Here is a 17,196-nt window from a genome sequence, read left to right as displayed (position 1 = left end):
CAAGTAGGGGAGTCAGTGTCTTAATAAAATGAAGCTAAAGGATAGATCAATCATTGAGTCACGAGATAAACATCCACTTCGCAAATTTTGGTTAGGCGGTTGTGAATTTTTTGGTTAGGCGTTCCGGACACCAACAGGAACTACCAAGGAACGACACAAGTGCGACTGCCTAGGGGCAGTAGTTCAAACGACCAAACTTTGCGTCCTTGTTTGCGATTGAGAGTTCGAACTACCCTTTCTAGAAACACCAAATCCAAGAACGATGGAGCGAACTACCAAGGTTGCGATGCAAGTTAGCAAATGATGCTTTCTAGAAACGACCCCCTGATGCGCGTTCAGGAGAGTTTCAATTGCACGGGAGGGAGAGAGAGGAAGTAGTGAGCTAGCTCTCTGTTTTGTTTGAACGTCAACAGAAGTGACGTTACCCCGCCATCGCTGAACAAATGCAATTCCATTGACTGTGGGGAATGTCTGTATTTGTTTAACTTTGCTGGCAAACTAGTAAGCTAGCAACTAGCAAGGCAAGGCAATGAGTGGTTTAACAAGCAACATTGTTACTAAAAAGGTGGTGGTCTCATACAGCCAATTTCTGATTGTGTTGTTGCAGCAGGATGTTTGATATGTAGCTCCCCTCTTAACTCATTGCAGGATATAGGTTTAGATAATTCAACATTGTTTTCCCTCTACATAATCTAAAAAATACATTTTCATGTTTCATTTGTTACAGAAACACACAATCACATTCTGTGTTTACAGAAACACAAATCTATGATTTGTCTGGTCTTTTTTTCTAAAAAATAAAACCGCTGAATGAACCATCCTCCAGGAGTGGTGATTCCATGCTTTTTGCCAGGGGTTGTATTTTAGAGGCCTTAGTTTTTGAACTCATTAATAACAAGGTTTGAGTAAAATCTGAGACAATGCAGCAACAACCTTATCAGATTTGATGCAGAATGGCCCAAGAACCCTTCATTTGAAGTTCTGTCCTGGACATTTTTGTGATATTATAACCCAATGAAGCCTATATTGATATTATTTTCTGATTTACTGCTTTCAGACCTAGTTTTTAGACTTTTTAGACATGCTGTTTGATTGGACTTTTCTTTTTTTTTTCCAGAGTCAACAGTGCCTCAATTCATTCCATTTGGTTTCTCTGTGGAACCAGTGGACATACTTGTGGTACGAGGTGGACCGGCCATACTAAACTGCTCAGTTGACAGCCCAGTAGCTGCTCGGGTAGAGTGGAAGAAAGATGGTAGCTTCTTGAGGCTGCAGGCAGATGAGCGACGACACCTCCTGGACGACGGCTCACTGTTCATCTCGTCAGTGCTGCATTCAAAACACAATAAACCTGATGAGGGTATTTACCAATGTGTGGCATCCATCCAGAACATGGGCACTATAAGTAGTAAGACAGCACGGCTCAGCGTGGCAGGTAAGAAAACTTATTTGCATTCATTGTTTCATTCATTTGTATTATTTTATGCATGGCATTAATTGCCACAGTATTACATTCTATTTTGTGTATAACACTCTTAAAGGAGACGGAGAATCAAAAAAACATTTTTACCTTGTCTTTGTTGAATAACGGTAGTCTACCTACAGAACATACAAAAAGAGCTAGACATTCTGAATATGTCCGTTTCATAGAAATTCCTCTTTTAGAAATATTCGCAGAAATTGGGCCAATCGGAACAATGGATACAAATGACGTAAAATGTGTCTCACTGCCCCCAACTCTCTCATTCCATTCCCTCCCCTTTGAAATAATTTGCACACACCCGCCCTCCTGCCCCATACAGCAAGTAAATTGCAGCAGTGTTCATGAAGTTCAAGGCGAAATGGCGAGTCGCGTTCCAAGGAGTGCTCATAGGCATCCAGGCTGTGCAAGCGGTGTGCAAACATTTCATTACCTTCCCACCAAAAGAAATGCACGATATGCGTGGCTGCTGTTCATTTTTAATTGGATTCCCACTACATTCAGATAGGCCATACTCATGAAACATTGGTACAGATGTGTATCTGTATGGAATTGCATAAAGTGTTAGCATCGGTTGTATTTACCGGTAGCATACTTTTTCTCTCTCGGTCATGCGAACACAGTTTCCACATAAGCATCTGGGTAAGTGTTCCTAGCCTAGGCTACACTAAGAAGGTTGGTCTAAAGTGACTGCATTGGCGGTCATACAGTAGCAATATCTAGTAAGCTTTTATTGGGTGAAAGAGTTCAATGGTGCTCAAGTGCAGGCTATGTAGTGCCTTTTTCGTTTGCGTGTCACTCCGAACTCGTCAAATGTGGAGGCTTGGTTAGGATCCTTGGCATCAAACTTCGACACGCGGATTACCCCCTTACCTAAGCTTTAGCTGAATCAGTTGTTACCAATGATCATGCCATGCTCACATTAAGACGATGGCAAGTCGGCATCTGCACCTTTAGTTTGTGAAGATGTTTCGCCTGGTGCATTAACTCAAAAACATGAAAGCAGCCTATCCAGCTGTCTCCAAGACATTGGAAATGGGAAACATTTGTAACGTTTGTATTCCAACTTCTGTCCTAAGACTCTATACGTTTCGACTTTTAATACAAAACTATAAGCATCAGCCTTTGAGCGAGCCTCTTCTGTCTATTTTGATGCTCATATTATTACAAAAAGGCCTAGTTGAAACGGTTCTATTTTCTTTCTGCCTGAACGGTAGGCTACCATCAGCCCAAGACCCAATGCCGTCGGGCAAATTTATGCATTACAATATAAGGCTGAATCTGTGAATGGGCCATAGCTGTAAAAAGTTGGTCTGTCCGTGTTCCGAAGCCGGCAAAGTTACATTCTTTTGAGTGGCAGCAAAGGCAGCCAATCAGCGTCAAGTGCTTGCAGTTCATAATGAGGTTTAACCTGACCCTAGCCAGATGAATTTCGCTCCGCCTAGCTCCACTCATCCATCTGGAACCGATCCATTGAAGTGTTGCTTCAGAAGGCTGGGCCTAATCAAAAAATGCTTGCATATGATTGAATAAGCCACTTGTCCGTCATCTATTGACGTGCTACTTCAACCACTCACATCGAAGCCAACCCGTGACGCTGATAAGTCTCAGTCTCACGATGTCTTAGCCTCGTTGACACCAGACCCTTCTCAATAGAGTGGTGAAGTCCCGCCCCTTCTACTTCCGGTCCATGGGACCTATCTTTCAAAAAATTATGAACGGGAGTTAATGGAGAGATAACAATTATTTTTTGGTCCAGTTTGAATTGTCCCACAAATTTCACATATGATGTGTGTGAATTTAAAAGATAATTTTTCACGTCAAGAAAGTACTGTTGTTCGATAGACTTCAAAAGTTATGTTGGTTTTGTGCGAATCCACTCAGTGAACTACATCTCTCGTCTCGAACGGTGTATGTCACCAACGTAATGAAACGATAAGAGCTGTTATGCTAGTTAACGGTTGCATCTTGCTGCCTGCCATGTCACTTAACAGTATGTAATGTACAGTCTATGGACGAATACAACTTACCTGATGTGTTTAATCCTCTGACTCATGGTATTTTCTTCGGCAAGGAAAGCCCAATTAAGACCTGTTGCTGGTATGCTTGTACAATCTACAGTGTAGTGTGGCTGTAAATGAGCTAACGTCACTAGCGCGACTGATGGGTTTGTAGTCATGGGAATTACGATCTTTCACAATGTTGTAATTCAATAGTTACGAAACAAACTGCAAATGTCTTTACATGAAAAATTGTCTTTAAAATTGACAAACATCATATGGGTAATTCAAGGCACAAGTCAACCGGGACCAGAAAATAATTTCTTTTTCGACATAGACTGCCGTTCAATTTTTTTTTAAAGATAGGTCCCATGGAGGCAAACGGAATGGGGCGGGACTTCACCACTCTATTGAGGGTGGGTCTGGAAAAGGTTAATTTACTGAAAGATCTCATGCCACACCTATTTCATATTTTTTTTATAATCCTTGATGTCCTTTGATCGAGTTTGTAACATTATTTGGGTTGGAAATGCCTTGGATTGCTTATTTCAAGCTATTCTAGCATTGTCTGAAAAGCCTGGTTGAGGAGACTACTGCTGATTGGTGGAAAGGCCGTTATGGTCATAGTTTGAAACGTTCTCAGCGAAAAATATTGACAAAGATGGCCGAGTCTTTTACTGCCTATGGCGAAAATCTTAATGTGATTAAAAACTTTCTTGACGAATATTGGTACTTGTATCAACAAGGATTGTGGTTTATACATCACACGAACTTAGTCAGGGCCAATACACTATCAAATAGACCACTGTAAATGTTAGTTTAAACACTCAAACTTTTCAGGTATCCGACAGGCTAACCTTTAGCATTTCCGACATTGTATGTCATTACATAATGCAGTAGCAATATGAAATATATTATGTTTTAGTGAGTGTCCAAAGGGGTGAAAGCCACTTTAAATCGGGTCACATTATTGACTGTTGTGTTTCCGAGAGTCAGTTTGTGGGTTTTGTAAGGGCCAGCATGAGGGACAAGACCTACAAAGTTGTGGTGAGTTAAGCAGGAAGGTTGGTAACGTTAATGCTGCTAGCAGTGCTAGTTAACATTAGCTAGGCTACTGTAGCCTTCATACTGTATGATTCATATCAATCATTAAAGGCCGTGTTGAAGGGTTCATTTTCCAACGAATTTGCACAATTTGCTTGTTGATAATAAACATTTAAACTGTTATCCATTGTATTTGATGTTGTTGGGTATCACAAAACGGAATATAATACGAAAAAGCAGGTTTCAAGTTCAAGTTCAGGTTCAAAGCGTTTGAAGTGATTCTCCTTTCCCCCACAACGCATTGCATTACGTCACCTTGGGGAGACTACAGACCAAAGCCCACCTTGAGACCCTTGAGAGTAACGAGAGAGGAGTAAAGAGAGACGAGTAAGGGATTGTTCAGCAGTAGATAGCGCAGATTATAGATAAATAGATAGGCTATAGATAGCCTAGATATGTATAGACAGGTAGATAGATTGCTAGATATATCATGTCATATGCTGGTCACAGGGGAGCTCCTCGACCAGCGGCCAAAATGCACTCGCTTCCCTAGTTACTGCAGCTCTCCACCACAGTTTCCATCGGGACGGCACAGTCCACACAAGCACCTGCAAAACTGCGACTTGCCCATATTATCTCCCTCTTTGGTAAGCCGTACCCTGACGATGTCAATGGCAATCAATCACGAGCAGTAGTTCATGCAGTAATATTCATGCTGAAGACACGACCAGCCTAATCGGCGGCGGCTAGAAGCTAAGTAACAGGGGTGGCTCACAGGTGGGACCAAAAAGTAGCCCAGCTAGCTATCATGACTAAGTTTGCCCGGTAGCCTACTTATCTGAACTAACGACATGATCACTAAGAAAATGTTGACTTTCATTCGGTGCTGTTCACTGACAGTAACAAAAAAAGTGTTCTAATGTTATAAGCATAATACATTGAACTGAATAGGTGCATTATGTAGCCTCATAACGAGGCCTCTCAAATTCAGAAAATTGCATTAAACTAAAATCGGAAGACATTGTTATCTTTGTTAGACCATAGGGTCGTTGTCATATAAATGCTGTAACGAAATTCGAAGTGTAAATATACAAGCTTAATGTTGAAAGTGTAACTGCGACCGTTTCCCATAGGAATGAATGTAAAACATACCCTCCAAAACGAGACCTCCCGAAATTCAGAAAAATTACTAAATTGATATCAGGTACCGTTATTACCATCAGGTAGGGTAGCTGTGATATAAATGCTGTGACGAAATTCGAAGTGTAAATATACAAACTTTATGTTGAAAGTGTAACCGCGGTGTCCATTGAAATGCATTGAAATGAATGAAGCACAGATCAAGTAGTCCCCAAAGTGACGTGATCACCGAATTGCGTACAAAAAACCCGCTAATGCTAAAAACAACAAAAACTGGCATTTAACACCATTTGGAGACATTTTTAAAAAAGATATACATATATTGAGTGCTTTATGTACCCATTAATCAACAGTGATGGTTAACCTGCAACACAGGCTTTAACCTCATTTTCCGCTGCACCAGTCCATGCATCAGCCCGACTGAGCAGTGATGACCGCATAGGATGAGTCAGGTAACGTTACGAAGCACGGCACTATGTTGCTAACGTTAACGTTAACCGCTTTCACACACACACAATATAAAATACACTGATAAATTCAATTCATTATCAAAACACTATTATTTACATGATTACTCGTGAAATAACGGCTATTAACTGCACATTCACTATATAAAAATCACTGTTTGGAGGAAAGGGTTTGCGTGCTGTCGCCGGTTGGAAATGGTTTAAATGGCAAAATAAATCGTGCCGATTTTGCCTATATTATTCAGTGAGGCGCGGTGGTTTATGGGATGAGTAGTTCCTTTGCTCGGAAATGAAAATATGTACAGTCTTGTACCTTTTGACTTTTTTGGGATTTTCTCTTCGTTTTTTCACTCGAAATGATATGTTGTATGCCTATGAGTTATGCCGTAGCTGGTTAGCCTAAGACATGCTGTAAAAACTCTTTAGATACGGATTTTTCCAAAAGTCAATGGGACAAATGAATGGGAATCTTACATCCGGCACCTAACCACATTTTGGCTGTGGGCGGGACTGTGCAGCTCTATAGCAGATGTAAAGTCCTCATGGAGACAACATGCACGCTAATTTTATTGACAGGAAACAAACGCCGGGACTCGTAAGCAGTTATTTAATTATGGGAGGCATTATTTTTTTTTTATGATTATCGAAATCCCATTTATTCGCTCATAGGGATTTTTTGTTATAAACCGGAACAGGCAAAATGCTAATTGAATGCATGTAAAATTACGGTAGTGTCTACCACACACTATAGAGCATGTAGTTAAAATTTTTTAAAACTCCAGGTTTCAATACCAACTTGATGCAAACCCCCTGCTGCATTCCCCATAGTTGACATAGTCGTCGTCTTCGAAATGCGTCAAACACTACTAAGTTGGTACCATGTTCCGGTATTTCTCCAAAAATCAATTGTAACCATTTCTCCCTCAACTCCTCTTTCTTTGGCAGGGGATGCAATGTAGATGTTTTGTTTAAGTATAACACACAGATTCGCTGTCGTTCTGCCATTGCATTCAAAATTCTGTAACTAAGCAACTATGTGTATTAGCCATAGACTGTGGTATTAGCACTAGCTCAATCTAGATTCTGTCAGAACTTCTGTGGGTGGATACGAACTAACCAAGTGGGCAGGACCATGAATAATTATGACCGCCGCGCAGCGAAGCGGCGGTCATATAGGTTTAGTAAGATTTTTTTTTTTTTTTCGCATGCCCAAATTTCCGTCAATGATTCCCGGGACACTGAAAGACCGGGGTACACCCTAAACTTGGTGGGCATGTAACCCCACATGGATAGCATGGAACCATCGTTTTTTTGATCTGTAGCCCCCAGCTGGACTGGACCCCCGAAAAGGAGGGTAGGGCAAACACAGTTTTCTGTGAATATCTCGAAAACTGTAGGGTTTAGGAGGACCATTTTTTTTTGTATGTTGATCTCAAGGGGCCATGTCAACCCATTCCATAACCACTCATTTCATGTATAGCGCCACCTAGTTAAGCACAAAAAAGTAAAAATGAGGTGTTGTAATTGAAGGTATCTGTGACCTAACATAGTCAAAACTGCACGAAATTGGAATTGTAGGATCATTATGACACCCTCTGTATGCACGCCAAGTTTTGTGGAATTCCGTTCATGGGGGCCACACAATAAATTAATTTATGTTACTATACACCAACTGGCCTGTAGGTGGCCGGAGACAGTTTTCTGTGAATATCTCGATAACCGTAGGGCCTAGGAGGTCCACCTTTTTTATGTATGTTGGTCTTAAGGGGGCATGTCAACCCATCCCATTACCACTTATTTCATGTATAGCGCCACCTAGTTAAAAATTAAAAAGCAAAAAATTAGGTGTTTTCATCACAATATCTCTGGCTGACAAGGTCAAAACTGCACGAAATTAAAAGTGTAGGATCATTATGACACCCTCCGAATGCATGCCAAGTTTTGTGTACTTTTCGTTCATGGGGGCCTTACAATAAAATAATTTATGTGTACATTTAGTTCACGCACACCAACAAGGATTCCCGGGACACTGAAAGACCGGGTACACAAAACTTGGTGGGCATGTACCCCCACATGGATAGCATGGAACCGTCATTCTTCGTTTTGATCTGTAGCCCCGCTGGACTGGACCCCCCCGAAAGGAGGGTAGGGCAGACACAGTTCTCTGTGAATATCTTGAGAACTGTAGGGCCTAGGATGACCAATTTTTTCCGTATGTTTGCCTCCAGGGGTCATGTTAACCCATTCCATGTGCACACATGTGCATAAACAGATACACACGCACACACATACATTTACAGTAATCATAATGTATGACACATACTCACACAGTAGACATATATGCGCGCATGCATGCACATGCACAAACACACATACATGAGCAAACACACAAGCACGCACATACACACACACACACACACACACCCACACACATAAACATAAATTTGTACACGCACACACGCACACATGCACATAATTCAAGAATTTTTCCCGTCATCTACTCCCTGAATTTTTGGTCATTGATACCCGGGACACCGAACCACCGGGGTACATGAAATTTGGTGGGTATGTAGCCCCACTAGACTTTTACGGAAAAATTTCATTTCGTCCCCGGGTACCACCACCAGCCAATTAAACAATATCGGGTGCCTATGGACTAGGCTGGGTGAACCCAGCCTGATCTGCCCGCTATTTATTTTTTGATTTCTTAAAAGATTGAGCTTGGTCTGATGAAAGCCAGACTAGCCATGGACCTCAGTTACACAATGCAAGGGAACATGAATCAGCCTATATTTGCACGAACAATAACGGACAAAAGCTCTTCAACTTTGGCCCGTTAAAATGTGTATGAACAGTCTAGCGACGCATTTCATCAAGGCCCATGTGGACATGACAGTTATTTGCACCACTGGTTAGATGTAAAACAGCATTTCGTTTCAGACTAGGCTACTGTTACTTAATTTGTGCATTAACAATAACGTTTCAGACTACTGTTACTTAATTTGTGCATTGACAATAAAGTATTACATGAACTAAAGATGACTAAAATCTTATGTAGAAGAAGAAACATTCACAAAAAATCCATCCATCCAAAAATGACCTTTGTTTTTGATAGCTGTTGAAAACGGCATGGAACTGACAGAGATGTTTTACACAAAAAATAAATAAATAAATAAATAAATAAATAACATTATGCTGATACCTTTTGCTTTTTTCCAAATACAATGTAGCCTACAGGTGTAAGTGACCTTTCATCAATCCAGTTGCAATGGATGAACTGTGATTAACTGCCCTACTTGTGATTGTTTAGAGATTTTAAAGGTTTTATAACAATGCTACATCTTCTTTGGCTATTCTACAATCTATTCACCTTTTCAGCACCAGTAGGCTACTTTCTGTGCAGCCGCTGCACACACACTCAGGCATGCCAAACAAGCATACACAAAAGTTTCAAGAGTGGGGGATGGAGTAAAATATGGAGACAAATTGAAGTGTGATTTATTTTCGCGGAACGGATGTACAGGACTGAGCGGCGGTCATATTTTGTACCGCTATGCGGTACATCTAGTAATTAGTCAGTGCTAAGTAGCAATGACCATTTATCCAGATTGGCTCAATTTTTCTGCCTTTTCCTTTCCTTGGCTATTGCATACAGCAGACAAACCGCATGAATTTCAAACTTACCACAGGTCACAAACTCAATTTGACCTATGTTATTTAAAAAATAACTGGAAAAATGGGATGGGATCTTTAAGACTTCCAGCAGGGGCGTAACTAGCAGTGAAATTAAATGAAATTGGTGCAGTATTCCAAAGAAATACACATCCATGCCGGATTAGCAATTGTATTTGGGTGCCCGTCTTTTAGGAACATTGGAAATGGGCTTCAATTCAATTATGGAATGCTTGGTCATCTCATTTTTAAAGAAACTGTGGGCATGTCATTGGACTACAGGTTTTCTACAGGAATGGGCATGGTTTGTACAGGCACTGCACTAGTTATGTTAGAAACTCAGACTGTAATATAATCGCCTCAATGTCTTGAGGGTTGAGGGGATTAAGTTTCATTTTAGGTGTGTGTGTCTGTCTGTCTGTCTGTTTTCGTGTCTGTTTTTTAATTGTGTAGGCCAGAAGTAGCATAATTAGCATTTAATAAATTAGCATAATACTTTTATGCATTTATTATTTTGTGCCCTTTGATATTTTATCAGATGATCAAACTGTTTACTATGTAACTTAAAGGAATATTCCACCATTTGGGGAAATTACTCATTTTCCACCTCCCCTTGAGTTCAACAAATGATTTTTACCTTTCTCCAGTTCCTCCAGCCGTTCTCCAAGTCTGGCGATACCACTTTTAGCTCCAGCCTAGCATAGATCATTGAATCGGATTAAACCATTAGCATCTCGTCTGCTAGCATCACGTTTAAAAGTGACTAAGATTTCCGGTAATTTTCCTATTTAGAACTTGTCTTCTCTTAAGTTAAGGCGTAATAATCTAGTCACTAACTAATTCGTCTGCTGCAGCTCAACCTTGTTGCTGGAAGTTAGTCTACGGGGACTATTTTCAGGTGCTGCATGATATCATTGTTGTTGCTGCTGTGCCCATGGTGTTACTTGATTATTACGCTGGATTGAGAGTATAGTTCCATGTCAAATCAACCTAGAAAATCGCCACGTTTCATTTTCTGTTGGTCTTATTACACTTTTTCTAACTTGAGAGGAGATTTGTTTTAAAGGGACACCAGGCAACGTTTTTGTGTTAATTACTCATCTTCGTAAGTCGGTATATGGTTAAATGGCTCATTACAGGGCGAATGAAGACTCTCTCGCCCGCCCCTACTGCCTGTAGGAAGAATATCCCGCTTGCAAGTTCAGTGTATCGTGCCGGCGAATCGAAGCAGTTTCAGTTTCCATCCTGCATCCACAGCACAGAGGGAGGCTAACGAAACGCTAGCGATTGTTGCAAACGTGTGTATAATGGCAGAGCCGGCGAAGAAGCAGCGTAAACCCTTGAGGGAAGATGCAAAGAAAAGGAAAAGAGCTTCAGACCGAGCGAGGGGAGAAAAAGCATCAGCCTTGCCTGGTGTCCCTTTAAATAGGAAAATTACCGGAAATCTCAGTCACTTTTAAACCTAATGCTAGCAGGCGAGAAGCTAATGGTCTTATCAGATTCAATGATCTATGCTAGGCTGGAGCTACAGTAAAACTGGTATCACCAGACTCAGAGAACGGCTGGATGAATTGGAGAAAGGTAAAAATCAATTGTTTAACTCAAGGGGATGTGGAAAATGAGTGTAATTCCCCAAATGGTTGAATATCCCTTTAAGTTGATATATTCTTCCCGTATTATTCCTATTCTTATATCCATATTTTTTTCTCAGGTATACCTAGGTTCTCCAGTCAGCCTGAAGCAGGTCTTGTGAAACATGGTGACAACCATGTATTCTTATGCGACATTAATCAGGACCTTGTGGCTTTTTCCCGCTGGGAACTCAACCGGCAGCCCATATTGCTTGATCAGAGGGTCTTTCAGCTGCCCAGTGGGGCACTGGTTGTCAGCAATGCCTCTGATGCCGATGCCGGACTTTATCGCTGTGTGGTTGAAACAGGGGGTGCAGTGAAAAACAGTGAAGAGGCGGAGCTTAAAGTCATATCTGGTAATACACACTGCATTTTTTTGTTTCTCAAATGTAATGTCTGACTGTTTGCTGACACCAGTTGCACCTTCCACTTGTTACATCTACACAATAAGAGAGTGCCAGGCAGAATGTAGAAGTGCCATCGTACGAGTAAATTACCCTACATGATTCTGTACTGGAATAATTATATGTTATTTATTATCATATTCAGTGTCTACTGAAGGATTATTTTAGTTCAGATACTAATGCTTATGTTACCTGCATTTTGTTTTGACTGCATGGTTTAGTCCTGCACCTGCTCATGCTCGAACCCACAAACTTTAGGGGATTCTACACGTTATTTCCAGATGTAAAAGTTTGCCAATAGGTCTATGTTGTGTAGCCTGTGAGCCACAAAGTGGACCAAAACAAAAATGACTCATTTGAAAGAGGGCCTAATAATTGTGGAGAAAGCTGTGGAGACAGTATTTGTCATTGATCAACCACTACAGAGCTTTCCCCGGTATACGCTATAGCCCCAAATCGTAAACAGTGGATTAGTTAAGGGCGGTGAGCTAAACGCTTCCCAAATAGCATTTTTTAACCAGTAATATTGTTCAAAACAGAACCAAATTTTGTCAGTAGCTTGTTCAGGGTCCCTACACATAAAACAAAGTACCAGATAGATAGATAAATAGATAGATAGATAGATAGATAGATACTTTATTGATCCCCAAGGGGAAATTCAAGACAACCAATAATGTAGTTCGCGATTCCGGAGTTTATTACATGGCAATTCCATGGAAAATTACGCTTTTTGTAACATCCATAACGCCATTAAAACGTGATGGTATGGTATGATGTGAATGATTACATGAAATTTGAGCATTTGCTATTTTTGGCTGAAGAATGTACATGAGAAAATGAGGAGAGGAGCTACAAGGCAGGACTGTCTCACACACATACACTAGGGCTGGGCGATATATCGATATAAAAGATATATCGATATATTTAAAAATGCGATATGGAATTAGACCATATCGCTAGGGCTGAAACGATTCATCGACTTACTCGAATCACCACTAGCGCGTGAATCGTGATGCATTCTGAATTTAGCTGGCGGAGTCAAGATGTCTAAAGTTTTCAAGTAAAGTTTTGGGATCATTACATACTCAAAAGGGAAAAGAACAAGCATCTGAACCGAAAACATCCACTCCATGCTGTATTTTACCAAGCGTCAATAAAGTAGGCCATCTATCAATCTATCTAGCCTATCTATCATCTACGTAGCCTATTGTTAGTAGCCTAATGGTAAATGCTGCAGGTGTAGAAATCTACATAAAACAGATATTTACTTTGATGTCAGGTCTAGATTACAGCATGAAACTTAATACATTAATATATGCATATTAATACATTAAATTGCTTTCCCTCTTCTCCCTCCGAGCACTTCACAACATAGTATGGACAGCTTTGTTCGCCCAGCTTAAGTCATGCACAAGAGGCTGCAATTTTACAGAGAGCATTTTGAACATTATTTAATTGTTGGCACTGGCACTTATAAACACTAAATGGGTAAATTGCAATAAATGGGCTTAGTTTTGTAGCCTGATGTTGGAGTTAGAATAAATACCTCTGTGTCAATTGCTTGATCATTTTACAGCCATGTCATTTTTGTTATGCATTATTTGTTTTGGTTGTTTAAAAATGCAAAAAAAAGCCCTACATATCGCATATATCGATATAGTTCAAATTTGCGCCGTGATCATTGCTCCAAGCAAGCCGCTGACCGGAGCTCTCTGCACTGCTCCCCTCTCTGCACTGCTGTGAAACTGCATGCTACTTTTCTCATATAAATATATTTATTTAAGATATTTTTTTTATATAAATGTGCACCTCAGGGAGCTTTGATTTCAAAAAAAGGCACTCCAGTTTTATGTTTACATTTTATTGTTATTTGAGTAGTGAGTTTTCAAACTACTCATATTTGACTGAACATTTTATTTTACAGCTCTAACTTTGCAGAAAAAATATCGGGATATATATCGTACTGTATATCGATATTCAACCTAAATATATCGGGATATGATTTTTGGTCCATATCGCCCAGCCCTAACATACACCCACACCCACGGACACACACATAAACGCACACACTCGCACGCACACACACACACACACACACACACACACACACACACACACACGCACAGACAAGCATACACAAAAGTTGCAAGAGTAGGGGATGGAGTAGGAGATGGAGACAAATTGACTAGTGTGATTTATTTTCGCGGAGAGGATGTACAGGACTGAGCGGCTGTTTGTTGTTCTGTTAACAGATAGTTTTTCCTAACTATGTGAGGCCCATCTGACTACACTGCGCTACTTGAGCTTGGTTGGCTACTGCTTCCTTAAAATAATGTGTGGATGTATTTGACCATTCTAACTAGATCTGTGGATCTGCGTAGGCCAAAATAGTTGGTGAAAAATAAAAAACAACGCCTCAGTGGATAAATCTAACTTGTATTTTAGTATTATATTGGCATTTTGTTATATATTTGGGTTTTGTAATCTTTCAGAGAAATATGTTAACCATTCCTGTTTCAGTTGGTAGTCAGGTCATTGTAAGTTATCAAGACCTTCGGGGCAACCCCCTTTAACTTCTGTTGCAGCAAGTTGTGCACAACAGACAGACATACGATAGTCTGTGGAGTTGCAGCTTTATTCAATGATCAGCAGTTGAAACTATGCTTAAGTTTCCCTCATCACAAACTCTGATTTGGTCGCCAGCTTTTCCGTTAATCTCCGTTCAGTATCTCGCTGGCTGCAGACACTCAATCACTGACTGACATCACGTTAACCTTAAAGGAGTCACACCTATTGCTATTTTGATGACTAGTTTTGCTGCTGTACCATTGAGGACAGGCCTATTATGAGTTCAGTCCATCATTGGTGGTATGAAAAATAACTGCAATTGAATGCTGCTTATTAAATGCTGTCCCTTTCACTTTTATTTTTTTTTTCTAAGAGTAATAGTAATGATGTCATATGTGTTTTAAGTAGCACACTGCTTGCCAAGTAATGGGTATAGATGCGTCTCGCTGCTCTGTCTCTGTTTGTTTGTGGAGCGCTTTGTGTTGCATGAACACAATGTGAACACTGACCATCAACTAACGGTAGACATTAACATTAAGGCAGAACTTGTTGACTCCTCTCCAATCGTAAAATTTAGGTTTTTGAGCGTAAAATTTAGGTTTTTGAGCATAAAGTCATCACTCCAAATTACTTTCTGAGGCGTGTCTTGATGCTGTTTGGCTTATTATAAGGTTTTGAAGCATTGATGCAGTAACAACATGCTTAATCACCTCTTAGGATGGCCTAAAAACAGCTTCTTCTGAATCTGAAGTGTCATCTGATTTTTCCTCCTCAACCTTGGGAATTCATTGCTGTAGGCACTGGATGACATGGCCCACACAGTTGACTAATTGTTCCTGGACTCTTCCCCTCATCCACTATACGTTCGACCAGCAATACATCGGCACCACGCCCCTTTTTAGATGAAAACAATCTAGAATCACATAATTGATCTCAGTATGAAAGACCAGTAGCTGACACTCTTTACATCTAGTTTTTAATTTAGAATAGAATAGATCTTTTATTGTCATTGTCACAGGTACAACGAAATTTTAAGTGCTCTCCAGTTTGTGCATCATTTACAGGAGATTCAATCTGTTTACTAGGACAAGGGTTTTGAAGAAATGTCTAACTCATGTTGAAACTATTTACATTACCAACCCAATTCACTTCCAATACCCCAGTGTTGAGGACAAATATGGCTCATTAATAATTCACTTCCAATACCCCAGTGTTGAGGACAAATATGGCTCATTAATAATTTACTATTAGTGTAAAACCGTAACTAACTGTGGACGTTCAGTATAACATTCACAATTATCTGGTCTTAGTAGTAGAAAATCCTTTTGTATTTCAAGTGTTAGAATTGCGTTGTGACTTGTGTAGTTGACCTTGTGACATGTAAAGTTAAGCTTGCCAAGCCTAACTAAATAGTCAGCCAAATGCAGGTAAACATCTGTGCGCTTAACGCATGTGATTTCACTAATTAGCTGATCTACCTGGCTTAAGAAATGCGCTAATTAGAATCAGCTGATTAAGTAAATGGTTGGAACCAAAATGTGGCAGGACTATTTAATATTTATTAGCTTGTTTCTCTCCCTATGTCAATGCAGCCATGTTGGTTTCTATTCAATCTAAGCTGTCGGGCGGAGACGTGTTGCAATTCAAAGTTCCAGGATGTGCCAGTATTGGTCTACACTGGCAGACTTGCTCTCTCCTTGTTTTTCCACATGAAATTTTAAAGAAACACTTGTACCGCCTCAAAAAAATGTGGTCCAGTCTGGAGCCTTGCTGTCAGTCATGTGCATCTGTCCCGCTTGTCTTTCAGAAACCGCAGAACGAAGAAAGCTTGAATTTTTGAAGACGCCCTCAGCCATGTCCAGAGTGCTAGGGGACAGTGTACTTCTTCCCTGTGTGGTGACAGGGTATCCTGCTCCCTATGTTAGATGGATGTTTAATGACCAGCTCATTGAGGAGAGGTATGGAGATGTTTTTGATGTTTTTGACGATTTGAAAGTAGGCTACTAGGTTGATTTGAAAAAAATAACCACAAGAGCACTTGTATGTCACAAATCACAAAGGAAACTCCAACACTGTTTTATGTTTATGTAATGATGTTTTATGTTTCAATCACTTTTCATATTATGTATTCATGGTCACTTACACTGTGTCTCAAAAGTCCATTCTCCTTCTAAAAAGTCCTTGCGGGAGGACTTTTGAGGGAGCTTCATTAGCATAATGATATTTGATATAGAAATATTAAAGGGATATTCCACCATTTGGGGAATTACACTAATTGTCTACCTCCCCTCGAGTTAAACAATTGATTTTTACCTTTTTCCAGTTCTTCCAGCTGTTCTCTGAGTCTGGTGATACCACTTTTAGCTCCAGCCTAGCATAGATTATTGAATCGCATTAGACCATTAGTATCTCGCCTGCTAGCATCACGCTTAAAAGTGACTAAGATTTCCGGTAATTTTGCCATTTAAAACTTGTGTGATATCATTGTGCTGCTGCACCCATGGTACGTTTGCAACGTTCCTTATTTATTACGCCGCAATGAGAGTATAGTTCCATGTCAAATAAGCCTCAAGTTAAAAAGTGTAATAAGAAAGTGTAAAAATGAAACGTGGCGATTTTCTAGGCTGATTTGACCATGGGCACAGCAGCACAATGATATCATGCAGCACCTGAAAATAGTCCCCGTAGGCCTTCCATCAGCAAGTTTGAGCTGCAGCAGATTATTACGCCGGAATGAGAGTATAGTTCAGGGAGGTGGAAAATGAGTGCAATTGCCCAAATGGTGGAATA

The 17,196-nt window shown here is 40.3% G+C and overlaps 1 protein-coding gene across 12 annotated transcripts in view; it reads left to right on the top strand.

Moving 5' to 3' along the window:
• The window catches only part of neo1a (neogenin 1a), a 96,662-nt gene that overhangs the window by 40,831 nt on the left and 38,635 nt on the right, over nucleotides 1-17,196 (top strand). For all 12 annotated transcript variants that reach the window (XM_048263444.1, XM_048263436.1, XM_048263441.1 and 9 more), the window contains exons 2-4: nucleotides 1,118-1,435; nucleotides 11,515-11,790; nucleotides 16,214-16,364. In XM_048263444.1, the coding sequence (XP_048119401.1) occupies nucleotides 1,118-1,435; nucleotides 11,515-11,790; nucleotides 16,214-16,364 (745 nt within the window). The remainder of the gene's footprint in view (nucleotides 1-1,117; nucleotides 1,436-11,514; nucleotides 11,791-16,213; nucleotides 16,365-17,196) is intronic.

The sequence above is a fragment of the Alosa alosa genome, chromosome 14 (assembly GCF_017589495.1).
Source record: "Alosa alosa isolate M-15738 ecotype Scorff River chromosome 14, AALO_Geno_1.1, whole genome shotgun sequence".
NCBI classification, from domain to species: Eukaryota; Metazoa; Chordata; class Actinopteri; order Clupeiformes; family Clupeidae; genus Alosa; species Alosa alosa.
The sequence above is the reverse complement of the archived record's forward strand: the minus strand, read 5'-3'. Positions and strand labels throughout refer to the sequence as shown.